This window comes from Anastrepha ludens, chromosome X (assembly GCF_028408465.1).
Source record: "Anastrepha ludens isolate Willacy chromosome X, idAnaLude1.1, whole genome shotgun sequence".
Taxonomy (NCBI): Eukaryota; Metazoa; Arthropoda; class Insecta; order Diptera; family Tephritidae; genus Anastrepha; species Anastrepha ludens.
Window position 1 is genome coordinate 53,761,805 of NC_071503.1, and position 14,860 is coordinate 53,776,664.

General features: G+C 39.1%; 1 protein-coding gene across 1 annotated transcript; it reads left to right on the forward strand.

Annotated features, from left to right (window-relative positions):
• The first annotated feature begins 851 nt into the window (after positions 1-851).
• On the forward strand, positions 852-1,705 carry LOC128870074 (uncharacterized). The gene is made up of 2 exons (XM_054112672.1): positions 852-1,066; positions 1,121-1,705. Exons 1-2 carry the CDS (start codon positions 932-934, stop codon positions 1,703-1,705), a joined length of 720 nt encoding a protein of 239 aa, XP_053968647.1. The 5' UTR covers positions 852-931.
• Positions 1,706-14,860: the final 13,155 nt, after the last annotated feature.

Consider the following 14,860-nt stretch of genomic DNA (forward strand, 5'->3'; position numbering starts at 1 on the left):
TTTTTCTAATAGCGGTCGCCCCTCGGCAGGCAATGGCAAATCTTCGAGTGTATTTCCGCCATGAAAAAGGTGCTCATAATAAATATCTGTCGTTCGAAATCGGCTTAAAACGGAAGGTCCCTCCATTTGTGGAACAACATCAAGACGCATGCCGCAAATAGGAGTAGGAGCTCGGCCAAACACCCAGAAAGGGTGTACGCACCAATATATATATTGTACATATAAATATATAACACACACAAACAGATAAAAAGCTGAAAAATTTAGATTTAATGAAATTGTCCTTAACCCTAGAACACACACCCAGAAAATACCACGTAAAGACACACCCGGGATACGTTTGTACCCGGGACCTTATTTTGCGGTTTTTTTAATGCTTATTCACCCGATTTCTATGATTTTTTTTCTGAAATGTATATTTTAATATATAACAAGTATTTTGTTTTTTGTTCCATTCGAATATTCCTACTGGTTCCAGCGATATGGGCAAATAAAGTCAGGACATGCAACAGTGGATTTTTGTTTTTGTTGTTGTCCTGATAAATGCAAAACAAAATAATCAGGCATGTTCTGCAAATCGTTTTCGGGCAATATTTTCGCACTTTCCGTTTTCAAATCGTTTGACATGTTCTGTAAATCGTTCCGTTTTCGTTTTTTTTCGAACATCAGCAAATCGTTTTTGCACCCTGTTCTGGAAATCGAAATCGTTAAAATTTTCCAGTTTTATTTTCGGCAACTTAAACGTTAGCGGTTTGTGACATTCTTATAAACTGTTTGTTGAAATAAATTTATCAAAATGTGAGTATTTACTTAAAATAACTGCATATATTTATGTAAATAAAAGTGTTTATTTAAAATATTTAAAACTTATTCAAAAACTTTTAGGGGAAAACACAAGAACTCCAAGCAAGAGCTAATTTTAGTCGAGTTTATGGAATCTCATCCAGATTTGGCGAAGAATTTTTCGAAGGGCGACAGAGTTGCTGTTGAGGAAAAGTGGAAAGAGGTAACGACGCTGCTAAATGCAGAAGGGCCGCCCCAAAAAGATGTTAATGGATGGAAAAAAGTAAGAATTTAGTCTAATATTAAAATAAATATTTTTGAGTTGTCTTTTTTCAAGATATGGTCTGACTGGAAGGGGTGCATTCGGAAAAAGGTTGCCCATAACAATCTAGAATCGAGGGCAACAGGAGGTGGACCCTTTAATAAGCATGTACTGACGAGCAATGAAGAATGTGTTGCAAGAACTTGTGGAATTTTTGCAGCCGTTGAGGGCATAAGCCATTCTAGAAGCTTTGGGACAGAAGAAAATAATAGCGCTATCGAATCTGAGGAAGAACGTCCCCAAACAAGTAGGGAAGCGGTGGCTACCCCGAGAGCTGCAAAAAGGCCACGAGTGTCAACGCAGGACAGCCTTCAGTCGTGTATGGCAACGCAATCTAGTTGTATGGAGAAAATATCCACCACTTTAGATAACATTTGCGAAAACCAACACAAGATTGCAAAATCGCAGGAAGATGAAAGGGAAGAGATTCGACGACTTTGTCGTACTGTTGAGAAACAAAATGAATTGCTGGCAGAGCAAAATCGCTTGAAGACTCAAAGTATAGAGCAAAAGCAAAGACATTACCTCAAAATGGAGCAGTTGCAACAGGAAACAGTTAATATTAAAACTAAAATGCTTGAGATAGAGACTAAAAAATAAATATAAAAGAATCTTATTGAACTATTTACTTTTAATATGAATAAATTTTATGTTTCATAATATTACATTTCTAGCAATAGAGTCTCTTATATTTCTGCCAACACTATATAAACTACTATTTTCCTCATTTTCAGCAATTTCCTCATCAATTGGATTGTTTTCTAATACGGTTTCTGTTTCAATGTCATCTATTTGATTACTCCTACATATGTTATGTAGTGCGCAACAAACATTTATTATCTTCACTACCTTTTGCGGCGTATATGGCAGGGTAGTTTTCAAACAACGAAACCGACTTTTTAATACTCCTATAACACGCTCAACGATGTTACGTGCTTTTGCATGCTGCTGGTTAAATCTGTGTTCTGCTGATCTTGGGCCTGGGTTTCTATATGGAGTCAGTAGAAATGGCTCTATACCAAAACCAGAATCTCCCAGTAGCCAAGACCCTCGGTCACCAGCTTCATACTGCGATAGGTAATAGTGTTTTGCACTGCTCATACTAAATACGAAAGCGTCATGGCTTGCACCAGGCCGAGTTGCATCTACTGCTCTTATTATCATATCAAAATCACAAATCTGTAAAATAAAGGCAGTAAATTTTAAATTTTAGAAACACAATTTAAATTCATTCTTACAATCATTGCGTTTATGCTAAAAAATCCTTTTCGGTTAAAAAATAGATGCTCGTTCTCAAAAGGTTTAATCAGAGCCACATGTGTTCCATCAATACACCCTATTACTCCTGGAATACCGAATTTTTCTACAAAATGAAGTTTTGATTTTCTAGAATCCTCTTCAGACATTTTCAGCTTAATCCACTTAGGACACAGAACATTTTCCAAAGCATTGATCATTTCGGATAATATTTTTGAGACTGTGCTTCTACCCATAGCAATATCTGTATCCTCTCCGACGGAACGTTGATAGGAACCTTCTGCGAAAAACCTAAGACTTGCTGCCAGCTTTAATAAAATAGGTATGGACGTTTCCTTGACGAAAGATTTTACTTCATTCAGCACTTCTAAAAAAGCGTACTTGTTTAGGCGATAGTTGGAAACAAATCTAAAGTAGAAAAACTTAATGAATGCCACAAAGTATAACCATTTCTAATCTTACGTAGAATCCGGTGCACTGAGAGGATTCGAATGGTCTCTTAAACGCCGCCTATCTATTCTACTTTGGTAATCTTGCTCCTGTTCGTTTAACACATAAGCTGCCATAAAAAACATGATAATTTTTTAATTAAATCCGTTTATTTTGAAATTATTTCGTATTTTTTGCCAACGAATTCTTTTGTCATTTGGTTTGTTTAATTGCCAAAGAGAAATCAGCTGTTTCGAACTTAAATTCGAATTTAAATGAAATCGGACGAATTACAGAACACCCAAAACAAAATCGTTCGAATTGCCATTTCGGATCCGAATTGAAATCGCGCGATTTTCAGAACATGCCTGAATATAATTTATAATAATATACTTGTAGAGTAACAACGAATACACATTTTGGTTTTTATTTCATTGAAATATTCTACCTGGTTCAAAAGATATGTGCAAAAAGGTCGCGCAAGGTATGGGTACGTAGGTAGCAAATACACTGGTATAACTGGTTTTTGTATTTTATATGCAGCTGCAAGGGTTGTTTTCACACGAGGTGTTGTTATAAATGCTGCCTGTTGATATGTTCATTATTGTTTTGGTGCTCAAAATTGTAAGAAGTGAAAATATAAGTGAAAATAAATATAACTGAAACTATAAATAACTGGATACGAATTGACTTCAAGAAGAAACGAATATTTATCAAGTGCAGCATATAGAAGGTAAAAAATGTAAAATAAGCAACAATGTAAACATATACTATTTTTTTATTATGCAGGCTAACTGAGGAACAGCGAGAATCATATATACAATCTTTATTTGATGAAATTTGTGACGATGACGCTCCCTATGACTTTGACTCAGAAGATGAAGAAGAAATTCAATTCAATGACATTGAAATTGCTGATGACGATGCTGAAGTTTCGCAAAGTGCCGCAGAAGTATTACCTGATTATGCGGACTATGAGGATGATGAAGAAGACGATGAAGAAGAAAATAATGAATTACCTGCTAGTGGCGAAAAATTTGTTGCACGTGATGGTACTGAGTGGATGAAAGAACCAAATGTAAGTCGTCAGGTACTCAGACAAAATATTATAAGAGAACGTTCTGGACCAGCTAGATGCACTGAAATGTGAACATGTTCGAGATTTATGGAGTGCCAAAAACTATCCTTTATATCGCGCCACAATGGGAGTCAACCGTTTCTGTTCGATATTGCGGTTCCTAAGATTTGACGATAAAAACACTCGTGCAACACGCTTACTAACTGATAAAGCAGCACCGATCAGTGAGTTGTGGACGATGATGAACAATAATCTTGCTGCACATTACAAGCCCAGCTCATGCTTGACGATTGATGAACAATTATTTCCTTACCGTGGACGCACACGGTTTACGCAGTACATACCGTCAAAACCTGCTAAATATGGTGTCAAGGTTTGGTGGATTTGCGATGCCACAAATGCATATCCACTGCATGGACAAATATATACTGGCCAAGCAGAAACTGGTAGGGAAACGAACCAAGGCGAACGAGTGGTGAAGGATTTGTCTGCCAAATACCAAGGAAGTGGCCGAAACATTACAATGGACAATTTTTTTACGACCTTGCCAGTTGCAGAACTGCTTCTCACCTGGAAACTCACGATCGTTGGAACTTTGCGCAAAAACAAATCATATATTCCTCAAGAAATGAAGCAGAACAAAAACAGGACAATTGGTTCAACGACATTTGGCTTCAAAAATAATGTGACAATGTGCTCTTATGTTCCCAAAAAAAATAAAGCAGTAATTTTGCTTCCGACCATGCATAATGATGCTGAAATAGCTGACAGTGGGAAACCTGAAATAATTGAATATTATAATCGTACCAAATGTGGTGTTGATCGAATGGACCAAATGTTTGCGGAATATCCAACACAAAGACAAACAAAACGATGGCCACTAGCGATGTTCTTCAACATGTTGGACATTACAGCTCTTGCAGCCTACATTGTCTACGATTTGAATAACCCTATGTTGCCTTGGAGAACAAACAACAAGCGTAAGCAGATCCTGCGCAGCTTGGCTGAAGCATTGTGTATTGCCCATTATTGAAGCCAGAGCCATAAATCGTCAAGTGACGCGAAATTTTTCGACTAAAATTGCTATTGAAGCATATTTCAAGCGACCGCTGGAATCAATGGTGTCAACAGCAGCATCAACATCTGCCGCAGCGCGCACGCCAAAACCTGTGTCCGGATCTTGCTATTTATGTTGCGCACAAGAGGAAAAACGCCGTAGAAAAACCAGAAAGCTGTGCGCCAAATGTAAGAAGCCAATGTGTCTTGAACATTCGGTCAAATCAACAAATTGCTCTATTTGCCATGATTTTCCTTAGATATAAGATGCATTTTTATAATTTTTATAATAAATGTCAATAATATAATGTGTGAAATGAATATTTTTAATTTTTCAAATAAAAAAATAATATAAAAAATGTTTTTTTTTGATTATTATGAGGATTTTTACTATTGGGGTACAAACGTATCCCGGGTGTGTGTTTACGTATATAATGTGTTTGGAAGGCTGTAGCTCCTGAACCAATGGTCCGATCTGGTTTAAATTTTGAATTTGAACTCAAAACTAAATAATCTTCCTAGATCCGAAGTTAGCGGTATAGAGGTATAGCGGTTCAAAAGTTACAACACTTCAAAGTTGAAGTGGATACATTTGTATCCGGGTGGGTGTTCTAGGGTTAATTGAGAAACAAGGACAAAGCCACTTGTTTCCTTTATTTAATTTCAACCCTTTATCACTTTAAATCATGTTTACACTTCGTACGATTAACTTAAGACAGATTACTTTGTGGTCTCTCTGCTTATATGCATATGGGCATTTCTCCAATGTCGAATGCGACATTCGTACGCATTCAAAGTGAAAAAAAACATATACCAAAACATTATTTTATTTTGACAAAAGGCGAAAGCTATAGCACTTGATTAGCACTATGATTGGTGCTAAGGTTGTTTTTGGGAAATTGTTCGTTTTCAAGATAATTACAAAAAATCAAGCCATTCGCATGCGACAAAAACAGAAGTCGCTTTCAAAGCAAAAAAATCAAACACTTTTTTCAGCGAAACCTGAAGAAATATATTAATGCGACTAATTTTTAAATGATATGCATTGATGTATCTTAATAATGCTTTTTATTTTATTCAAAAATATTAAGTAGTTTATTTTTTATTTAATTTTAATCACTGTCGCACGTGACATGTCGCATGCGACATTTTGTTCCATCATACCTTTTATGTTTATTTTTTTACTTTTTATGTAATTAGACAAGCAAAAGATGATTATAAATGATTTTTAATATATTCAATATATTTATTTTAACAACCAAAATTATAAACTTAACAAAATATCTTCAATAAAGAAAAACAAAAATAAGTATATTAATCTTATATACTATGTAAAAGCAAAGAACGGAAACTAACTTAACTGAGAATAGTATTACTAATGTCAAATAAAGTTCTTTTAATGGAATATGCAGTCCTAGCAGCTTCTAGCTGTTGGCCATCGCAACAAAACGAATGCAACTAGGATATACCTGGAATATTTTTCACTTCCTTCCATTTTTCGTCCAACTTATAATGAAGAGACAAATTTTCAATTTGAGCAGATGGCATAAAATACGATTTAATTCCATTTGTGTTGTTTTGTGCACATTGATAAAACGATAGTGCATCTGGTAAAACAAAGTTTTTAGATTTTGTTATTTGCCACACTTTTCTTTTAATGACGGCTCCAACTCCATCAACGGCTCCCTTTCCGTGAGAACTGGCATTACTAGTCATTAACATAAAGCGCTTAGCTACTAATTTGCCTTCAATTATAATGGCGTCTTTCTTTCCTGAAGCTTGCACACTAATATTATCATTCTGATAAAAAGCATTGATGGCATTAATTAGGCTTTCTGGTACGGTTCTGTTGGATTGGTTAACGTTTTTCTTTTCTTCAAACTGCTTATATTTTTTTACCAGGACTTCAAGAACTTTTAGCCTTCTGTGCATGTCTTTTGGCATCGCTTTCTCCACTTTTGTAACAGCTTTCGCCAAGGTTTGTCTACATTCGTAAGATGCGTTTCGGCTTTGACGTGCATATGACATTCCATTTTCTAAGAGTTTTTGGCGCCTCTCTCGTTGTCGTATGCGAATATATTTCCGTTTTTCTTGAATTATATCTTCTTTGCCTTCAGCCAGTGCTCTCCACGTTTGTCTAGCTTTCCGCATTCTTTCCTTGTTTCTTAATTTTTAGTTTTGTAATTTTGTTTCATCATCCTTTAACCTTTCTCTCCACCGTTTACAGTTCGCCTTATTTTTCTCGCCACCGTTTTTACTCATCTACATTCAAAAATTTTATATTTTGTATTTACATATACTAATAAAGATATTTTCGAACGAAAATTTATTTTGAATCTGTACATTTTACACTTACGATGTCGCACGCTACAAGCTTTAAATAAGTAAAAAGAGCAAAGCGCTGATTATTTTCCAGCAAAGTTTTGTTTATTTAATTAGCAATAAAAATATCTATTTGCTACTAATATTTGATGCAAATTGTACAAACACCTTCGACTCACTGATAACAAATGTTCTTTTTCAATGTCGCACGGGACATCGAGTTATACGGTAAATCAAAGAAAAAATTTACCGTAATTGGCAATCGCATCGTTCCTTTTACATTTTTCTTACATTCTTTACATATAAACCGATATTTAAAAAAGCAAATGTCACAGCATAATATATCTCATCAAGATCATTAATCAAAACAAAACATGCAACAGAAATGTTTAAAACGGAAATTTTGCACTGGTTCGATTTTGCATTCGAATATTTCAAAATGTGGTTTGTACAAATGTAAAATTTGTTTACATTAGTTACATTTAATAGATTCCCTATAAAAATATGTTAAAACAACATAATTTTATAGACTTTGAATTTTTTGGCTTCGGTTGACATTTCTGTGGAAATGCCCATATGCTTAACAGCTATCGTAATTTCTAGATATCGACTTGTTGTCTTGTCATCTGTCAAAGCGAATTCATGTTCTTATTTTACTATCTCATTCGCTCGGCTTTTGTTGCCGGTCGGTTCGCGAAATTTCGTGATTTGTGACAATATGTACATACATACATATACTTATGTCTTTCAAAAGTGACGCCTAGATGTAGTGAATCATTTTTAGACGATATCTGTTTTACGTCTTCTTTGATATTTGTCAAGTAGGTGTACAATTTTACACGATAAAATTATTTAAACTTATTATGAAAATAGTCGATCTTTAAGAAAAAGATATCGCAAACTCGTAATTTTTTGGTAAAAATAGTCGCCCGAATGAGTCGCCGATTCAAAGGTTGGTGAACAAATTTCAAGAAACACGTCCTGTTGACGATAGATGGACACCTAAAATTTAACATTCTGTTTAAAATATTGCTGCTGAGGCTCAAAGTGTTGTTGAACAACCTTCAACATCGATATCTCGACATTCTTAAAAATCAGGAATTTATGAATTGACCCTCACCTCACAGTCTTTTCCCTCTAAACCCCCCCTGTATCATCCACCCACTCATGCTGCTTCATGCTTCCTAGGCTTACCGTTTGATGAGATAAACGAAGATAACAGGGCCTTGAGAGTTGCTACAACAATAGCTCTGAGTTTTTCTCAAATGCATATATCAACCCTTCTAGCATGAATTTAAATGACGAACACCCAATAACATTGTTGTGAGTTCGCGGGTGTATGTACTGTAACGTGCCTAAGTTTTGGCATATTTCTTGGAAAATTCCCCTAATGGTTCCAAGTTGCCGCCAATTATCTGATGAAGAAATGCTTCTGTGGCGGTGTCCAATAGTTCTACTCATAGGGACGACTCAGGATATTTCAATTGATTAAGATGGTGATATTTGATGGGTCTTGCATTTGTTATGGTAGTCTGCGTTAAGCAGAGCTGGGGACGATCCTTTTCTTTTTTTTGCAAATGCACATGACAAACAGAGGTGTGAACGTGTGGAATAATTCGTCTATAAAAATTATGCTAAGCAACGGTCAAGTTTACTAACGATGGTTGACTTTTCGGAATCCTGAATTCGCTTGCACACGTTTCTTTAGGGGTTTTGCGACTTAAAAATTTGATCTCACCCTTGCCAGAAGTTGTGTATACGAGGATGAGGAAGAGACGATCCCGTACCTGCTGTGTTACGGTCCTGATCTATCCAGACGTAGACTCGCCATTTTGGGTAGACAATCTTTAAATAAGGATGGTTCCATGTGTAGAAGTCCACGCAAGTGGGGAAAGTTACTGATCGCCATTCACTTGGGAGTGGCCAGGACGATTCTTCTACATATGGTTCAAGCAGCTCACAACGGCCGGGATTAGCCCACGTATACTCTGGGTAGCTTCCGAACACCCGTTCGGGAGTGAGCTAACGTGAGAAGGCGAAACATTCCAGGATAGCTGGTTGTGCGCTGGGTTTGGGACCCGCCACTTAAAAATCCCCTCCAATGAAAAGAACTGCAAAGCCTCGGATGAGAACTGCCTTTACTGATGACGACCCCTGCAAACGAAATAAGGAATATGATTTGAGGGCATGCACCTGGAATGTCCGGTCCCTTAATGGGGAAGGTGCCTCTGCCCGGCTGGTTGATGTCCTCGTGAGAGTAAAGGCTGACATCACTGCCATCCAAGAGATGCGATGGACGGGGCAAGGTAAGAAAAACATAGGGCCTTGCGACGTCTACTACAGCTGCCATGTAAAGGAGCGCAAATTCGGTGTCGGATTTGTTGTGGGAGAGAGACTTCGTCGCCAAGTACTGTCGTTCACTCTGGTGGACGAGCGTCTTGCAACAATCCGCATCAAAGCGCGTTTTTTTAACATATCGCTAATTTGCGCCCACGCCCCGACGGAAGAGAAGGACGATGCGACCAAAGACTCCTTCTATGAGCGCTTGGAACGGTCCTATGAGCGCTGCCCCCGCCACGACATAAAAATCGTGCTTGGCGACTTCAACGCCAGGGTGGGCAAGGAGGGAATTTTTGGTCCCACAGTCGGAAAATTCAGCCTGCACAACGAAACATCCGGTAACGGACAGAGGCTGATCGACTTCGCCGGGGCCCGAAACATGGTAGTCTGCAGCACCAGATTCCAGCATAAAAAAATCCACCAAGCTACCTGGCTGTCTCCTGATCGAAAAACGCGAAACCAGATCGATCATGTTGTGATAGATGGAAGACACGCTTCTAGTGTATTAGATGTACGTACGATCCGAGGACCCAACATCGACTCGGACCATTACCTTGTTGCAGCCAAACTGCGCACACGCCTCTGTGCAGCAAAAAACGTACATCTTCCTGCGCAAAGAATGTTCGACATCGAAAAGCTGCAATCACAACAGACAGCCAGAAGATTCGCCACTCGACTCTCACTCCTGCTCTCAGAGAGTACTGCCCAACAAACCAGCATGCGCGAGCAATGGAGCAACATTTTTCGCTCCCTACGTACCGCCGCCGAAGAAGAAATCGGATTCCGGCGAGCCCGAAAAAACAATTGGTACGACGAGGAATGTCATGCTGCCGCCTATAGAGCCGCGCTGCGATCGGGCGCAACGCGAGCCATGTGGAATCGCTACAGAGAGCTGAAAAAGGAAGAGAGACGTATTATCCGACAGAAGAAACGAGAGGCCGAAATACGTGAGTACGAGGAGCTTGAGATGCTGGCCAATAGGAACAACGCCCGAAAATTCTACCAGAAAGTTCGGCGGCTTACAGAAGGTTTTAAGACCGGGGCGTTTTCCTGTAAGAACAAAGACGGCGATCTGGTGACTGACGTACAGAGCAATCTTAAATTATGGAGGGAACACTTCTCGAACCTGTTAAACGGGGACAGCTGCGCATGTCATAGAGAATGTGAAGATCCCGATACCCCAATCGTTGACGACGGAATTATCGTTCCGTTACCCGACCATGGCGAGGTGAGAACAGCAATATCACGGCTAAAGAACAACAAAGCCGCGGGCGCCGACGGACTGTCGGCTGAGCTATTCAAACATGGCGGCGAGGAGCTGGGAAGGTGCATGCATCAGCTCCTATGCAAAATATGGTCGGATGAAAGCATGCCTGCCGATTGGAATTTAAGTGTGCTCTGCCCAATCCATAAGAAGGGCGATCCTGCAATTTGTGCCAATTACCGCGGGATTAGTCTTCTAAATATCGCCTATAAGGTCCTAGCGAGCGTATTGTGGGAAAGGCTGAAGCCCACCGTCAACCAACTGATTGGACCTTATCAGTGTGGCTTCAGACCTGGAAAGTCTACCATCGACCAAATATTCACAATACGCCAAATCTTGGAAAAGACCCATGAAAGGAGAATCGACACACACCATCTTTTCGTCGACTTCAAAGCTGCATTCGACAGTACGGAAAGGAGTTACCTGTATGCCGCTATGTCTGAATTTGGTATCCCTGCAAAACTAATACGGCTGTGTAAGATGACGTTGCTCAATACCAGCAGCACCGTCAGAATTGGGAAGGACCTCTCCGAGCCGTTTGATACCAAACGAGGTTTCAGACAGGGTGACTCGCTGTCGTCTGACTTCTTTAACCTGATGTTGGAGAGCATCGTACGAGCCGCAGAACTTAATCGCTCAGGCACAATATTTTATAAGAGCGTACAATTGTTGGCGTATGCCGATGATATTGACATCATCGGCCTTAACAACCGCGCTGTGAGTTCTGCCTTCTCCAAACTGGATAAAGAGGCAAAGCGAATGGGTTTGGTGGTGAACGAGGACAAAACGAAGTACCTCCTGTCTTCAAACAAACAGTCGGCGCACTCGCGTATCGGCACTCACGTCACTGTTGACAGTTATAATTTTGAGGTTGTAAAAGACTTCGTTTATTTAGGAACCAGCATTAACACCGATAACAATGTCAGCCTTGAAATCCAACGTAGAATCTCTCTTGCCAACAAGTGCTACTTTGGACTAAGTAGGCAACTGAGCAGTAAAGTCCTCTCTCGACGAACAAAACTAACACTCTACAAGACTCTCATCATGCCCGTCCTAACGTATGGCGCAGAAGCTTGGACGGTGACAACATCCGATGAAGCGACGGTTGGAGTGTTCGAGAGAAAGATTCTGCGTAAGATTTTTGGACCTTTGCACGTTGGCAACGGCGAATATCGCAGACGATGGAACGATGAGCTGTATGAGCTTTACGACGACATAGACATAGCGCAGCGAATAAAGATCCAGCGGCTTCGTTGGCTGGGTCATGTCGTCCGAATGGATACAAACGCTCCGGCTTTGAAAGTATTCGATGCGGTACCAGCTGGTGGTAGTAGAGGAAGAGGAAGGCCTCCTCTGCGTTGGAAAGATCAGGTGGAGAAGGACTTGGCTTCACTTGGTGTGTCCAATTGTCGCCGGTTAGCACGAGAAAGAAACGACTGGCGCGCTTTGTTAAACTCGGCCAAAATCGCGTAAGCGGTTATCGCGCCAATTAAGAAGAGAAGAAGAATCTTTAAATAAATGGGAAGATGTCGGTTCTGTCTAAATTACAGATCATACAAAATTTTTGAAAAGTACACAGTGGGTTTAGGAGGGATAAGGGCGAGTTCCCCACGCTGCATCACAATGGGCCATGAGCCTGACTGTGGCCACAGTGGACAACCGCTTCAACCTAACCTAACCTAATTAACTTAATGATATAATTATTGTTTTATGTTAAAATAAATGTCTTCGGTAAACACGCTATCAACTTATTCCCCAACCCAATACAATATTTGAAATCTTGACTTGTGGACCACAAATTTTATTGAACAAATAATGAGTAAAGGGACAATATTTTTCTAAGCATTCATGGATAATACAAAGATGTGTGTACATGTACGGTAAGTGTAAAATTATCTACTGTGACATTAATATTAAAATACAATAACTACAAAATATTTTAAATAACATAAAAATCCTACAAAAATAAAAAAAAATAAAAAAAAACCGAATGAAAACATTACCAAATTATCAGATATGCTAAAGAATAAATGCATGCCTACATATATTTTACATTTGCGCGTGCACGTGCTTCGTGACGATTTGTTTTGTGTATATGAGTACGGATCACGCAAAGACATCGTTGATTGCCTCTACAGCTCGGCACTATTAATTGCCCTTCCTCTTCTTTTCAGGCACATGTAACGTTGCAACTGGTCACGAGTTAGGCAGAAGTAAATGTAATGAAGACTCGCCTCTCTTACAATTGAATCGTCCAGTCAGATGGTCCAGGTAGCCAGGCAGTGGTCCAGGCAGCCAGAAAATTCACCACACGACTCCTACTCCTGAGAGTACTGCCTACAAATCCGGCATGCAGAAACAATGGAGCAGCAAGTTTTTTTGTTCTCTACGTACCGCCGCTGAAGAAGAAATAAGATTTCGGCCCCGCTGCGATCAGACATAACGCGAGCTATGTGAGATCGCGACCGGGAGCTAAAAAAGGAAGAGAGACATATTATAAGAATGAAGGAACGAGAGGCCGAAATACGAGGAGCTGGAGATGTTGGCCAACAGGAAAATCACCCGAAAATTTTTCCCAGAAAGTTCGGCGGCTTACAGAAGGCTTTAAGTCCGGGAATTTTAGGGTTAGTGTTAATTCCACTAAAAATATGCACTTATTTATGAATTTTTTTTGGAAAGATGACTCATGTAAATTTATTTATCCAATTAGTATACTGTAAACTCATATTTCAAAAATATTTTCAAAAATTTTTACAAGAAAATATACAAAATTGAGCCGTTGACAGCAGATCTACGCAGACGTCTCGAAAAAAAGGCAATTTGCGGTGGACAGTTTTTCTCAGCATTGGATCATCTGAAATCAAAAAATCAAAGAGTTTTCATTAGGTAATCAATTGTCCGAGGTAACCCTGTCGAGTTTTTATTAAAAAAAATTTTTTTTTTAATTTTTTTTAACATTTGAAGTAGAAGTGCGATTTTTAGACGATAAATCGCATAATATTGTTTATTGTAAAATAAATAAAAATTAAAAAAAAACCTCCCAGGGTTACCTCGGTAATTATGTAGAGAAAGTGTGTACAAAATTTCAGGAAGATCGGTCGAGTAGATTCAGAGAAAAAGTGTCCACCGACTTGAAAAACGTCGTTTTCCAGAAAATCGATTTAAAGTTCGACCATAGCAGGTAGCCGAGTCGGAGCGGCCAACGGTTATAATGCTCTAACTTTGTGAGTTTTGCACCGATTGACTTAAAATTTGGACACAACATTCTTGAGATTATGTACATTCATTTTCTCAAATAAACCAAAATCGATTTTTTTTTACCCTAAAAACTTTGACTTGCTTTTGACTGTTTATGATTAAGCGTTGTGTCGTTGCTTTAATTTCATCAGGCGAAATTACGCAAGACTTTGCTTGAAATGCAGTCTTCGTATTAGGATGGGTTCTTTGAGAAAATCTCATAATATATGATAAAACTCTCAAAGCCCTTGGTAAATTGGAAAAACGGTCAAGAATATCGCTGAAATTGATTGTTGTTGTTGAATATACCTTTACCTTTTTCTCTTCCATCGTTGTTTCATAGTTACATTCTGATGTCGGCCATCGTGATTTGTCTTCTTGTAGGTAAGAAGGACCCTGCCACCACAAAGAATTGTGAACCAGTTCCTTGGCCGGAAGTCCTCTGCTTGCTAAGTCTGCTGGATTTGATGCCGAGTCCACATGACGCCAGTTATTGTTTCCTACCTTTTCCACTATTTTGGTTACTCGATGTGCCACAAAGGTTGACCATGAGCAGGGCGGTTTGCGAATCCATGCGAGGACGATTGTCGAATCTGTCCACAGATGAACATCCAGGTGTGCTAGGCTTAGATTTTCCGTAACAGTTTCTATAATATCCGCTAATAGGACGGCACCACATAATTCCAAACGTGGAAGGGATATCGTCTTAACAGGTGCCACTCTGGTTTTCGCGAGGAGTAGGTTGAGGTATACTTGATCCTGTTTCTTCACA

What these genes read in the sequence shown, in the direction of transcription:
- LOC128870074 (XM_054112672.1), top strand. Translation starts at nt 932, where the DNA reads ATGGAATCTCATCCAGATTTGGCGAAGAATTTTTCGAAGGGCGACAGA. An exon ending in ATGTTAATGGATGGAAAAAA is followed by an intron (nt 1,067 to 1,120) that starts GTAAGAATTTAG and finishes TCTTTTTTCAAG; the next exon opens with ATATGGTCTGACTGGAAGGG.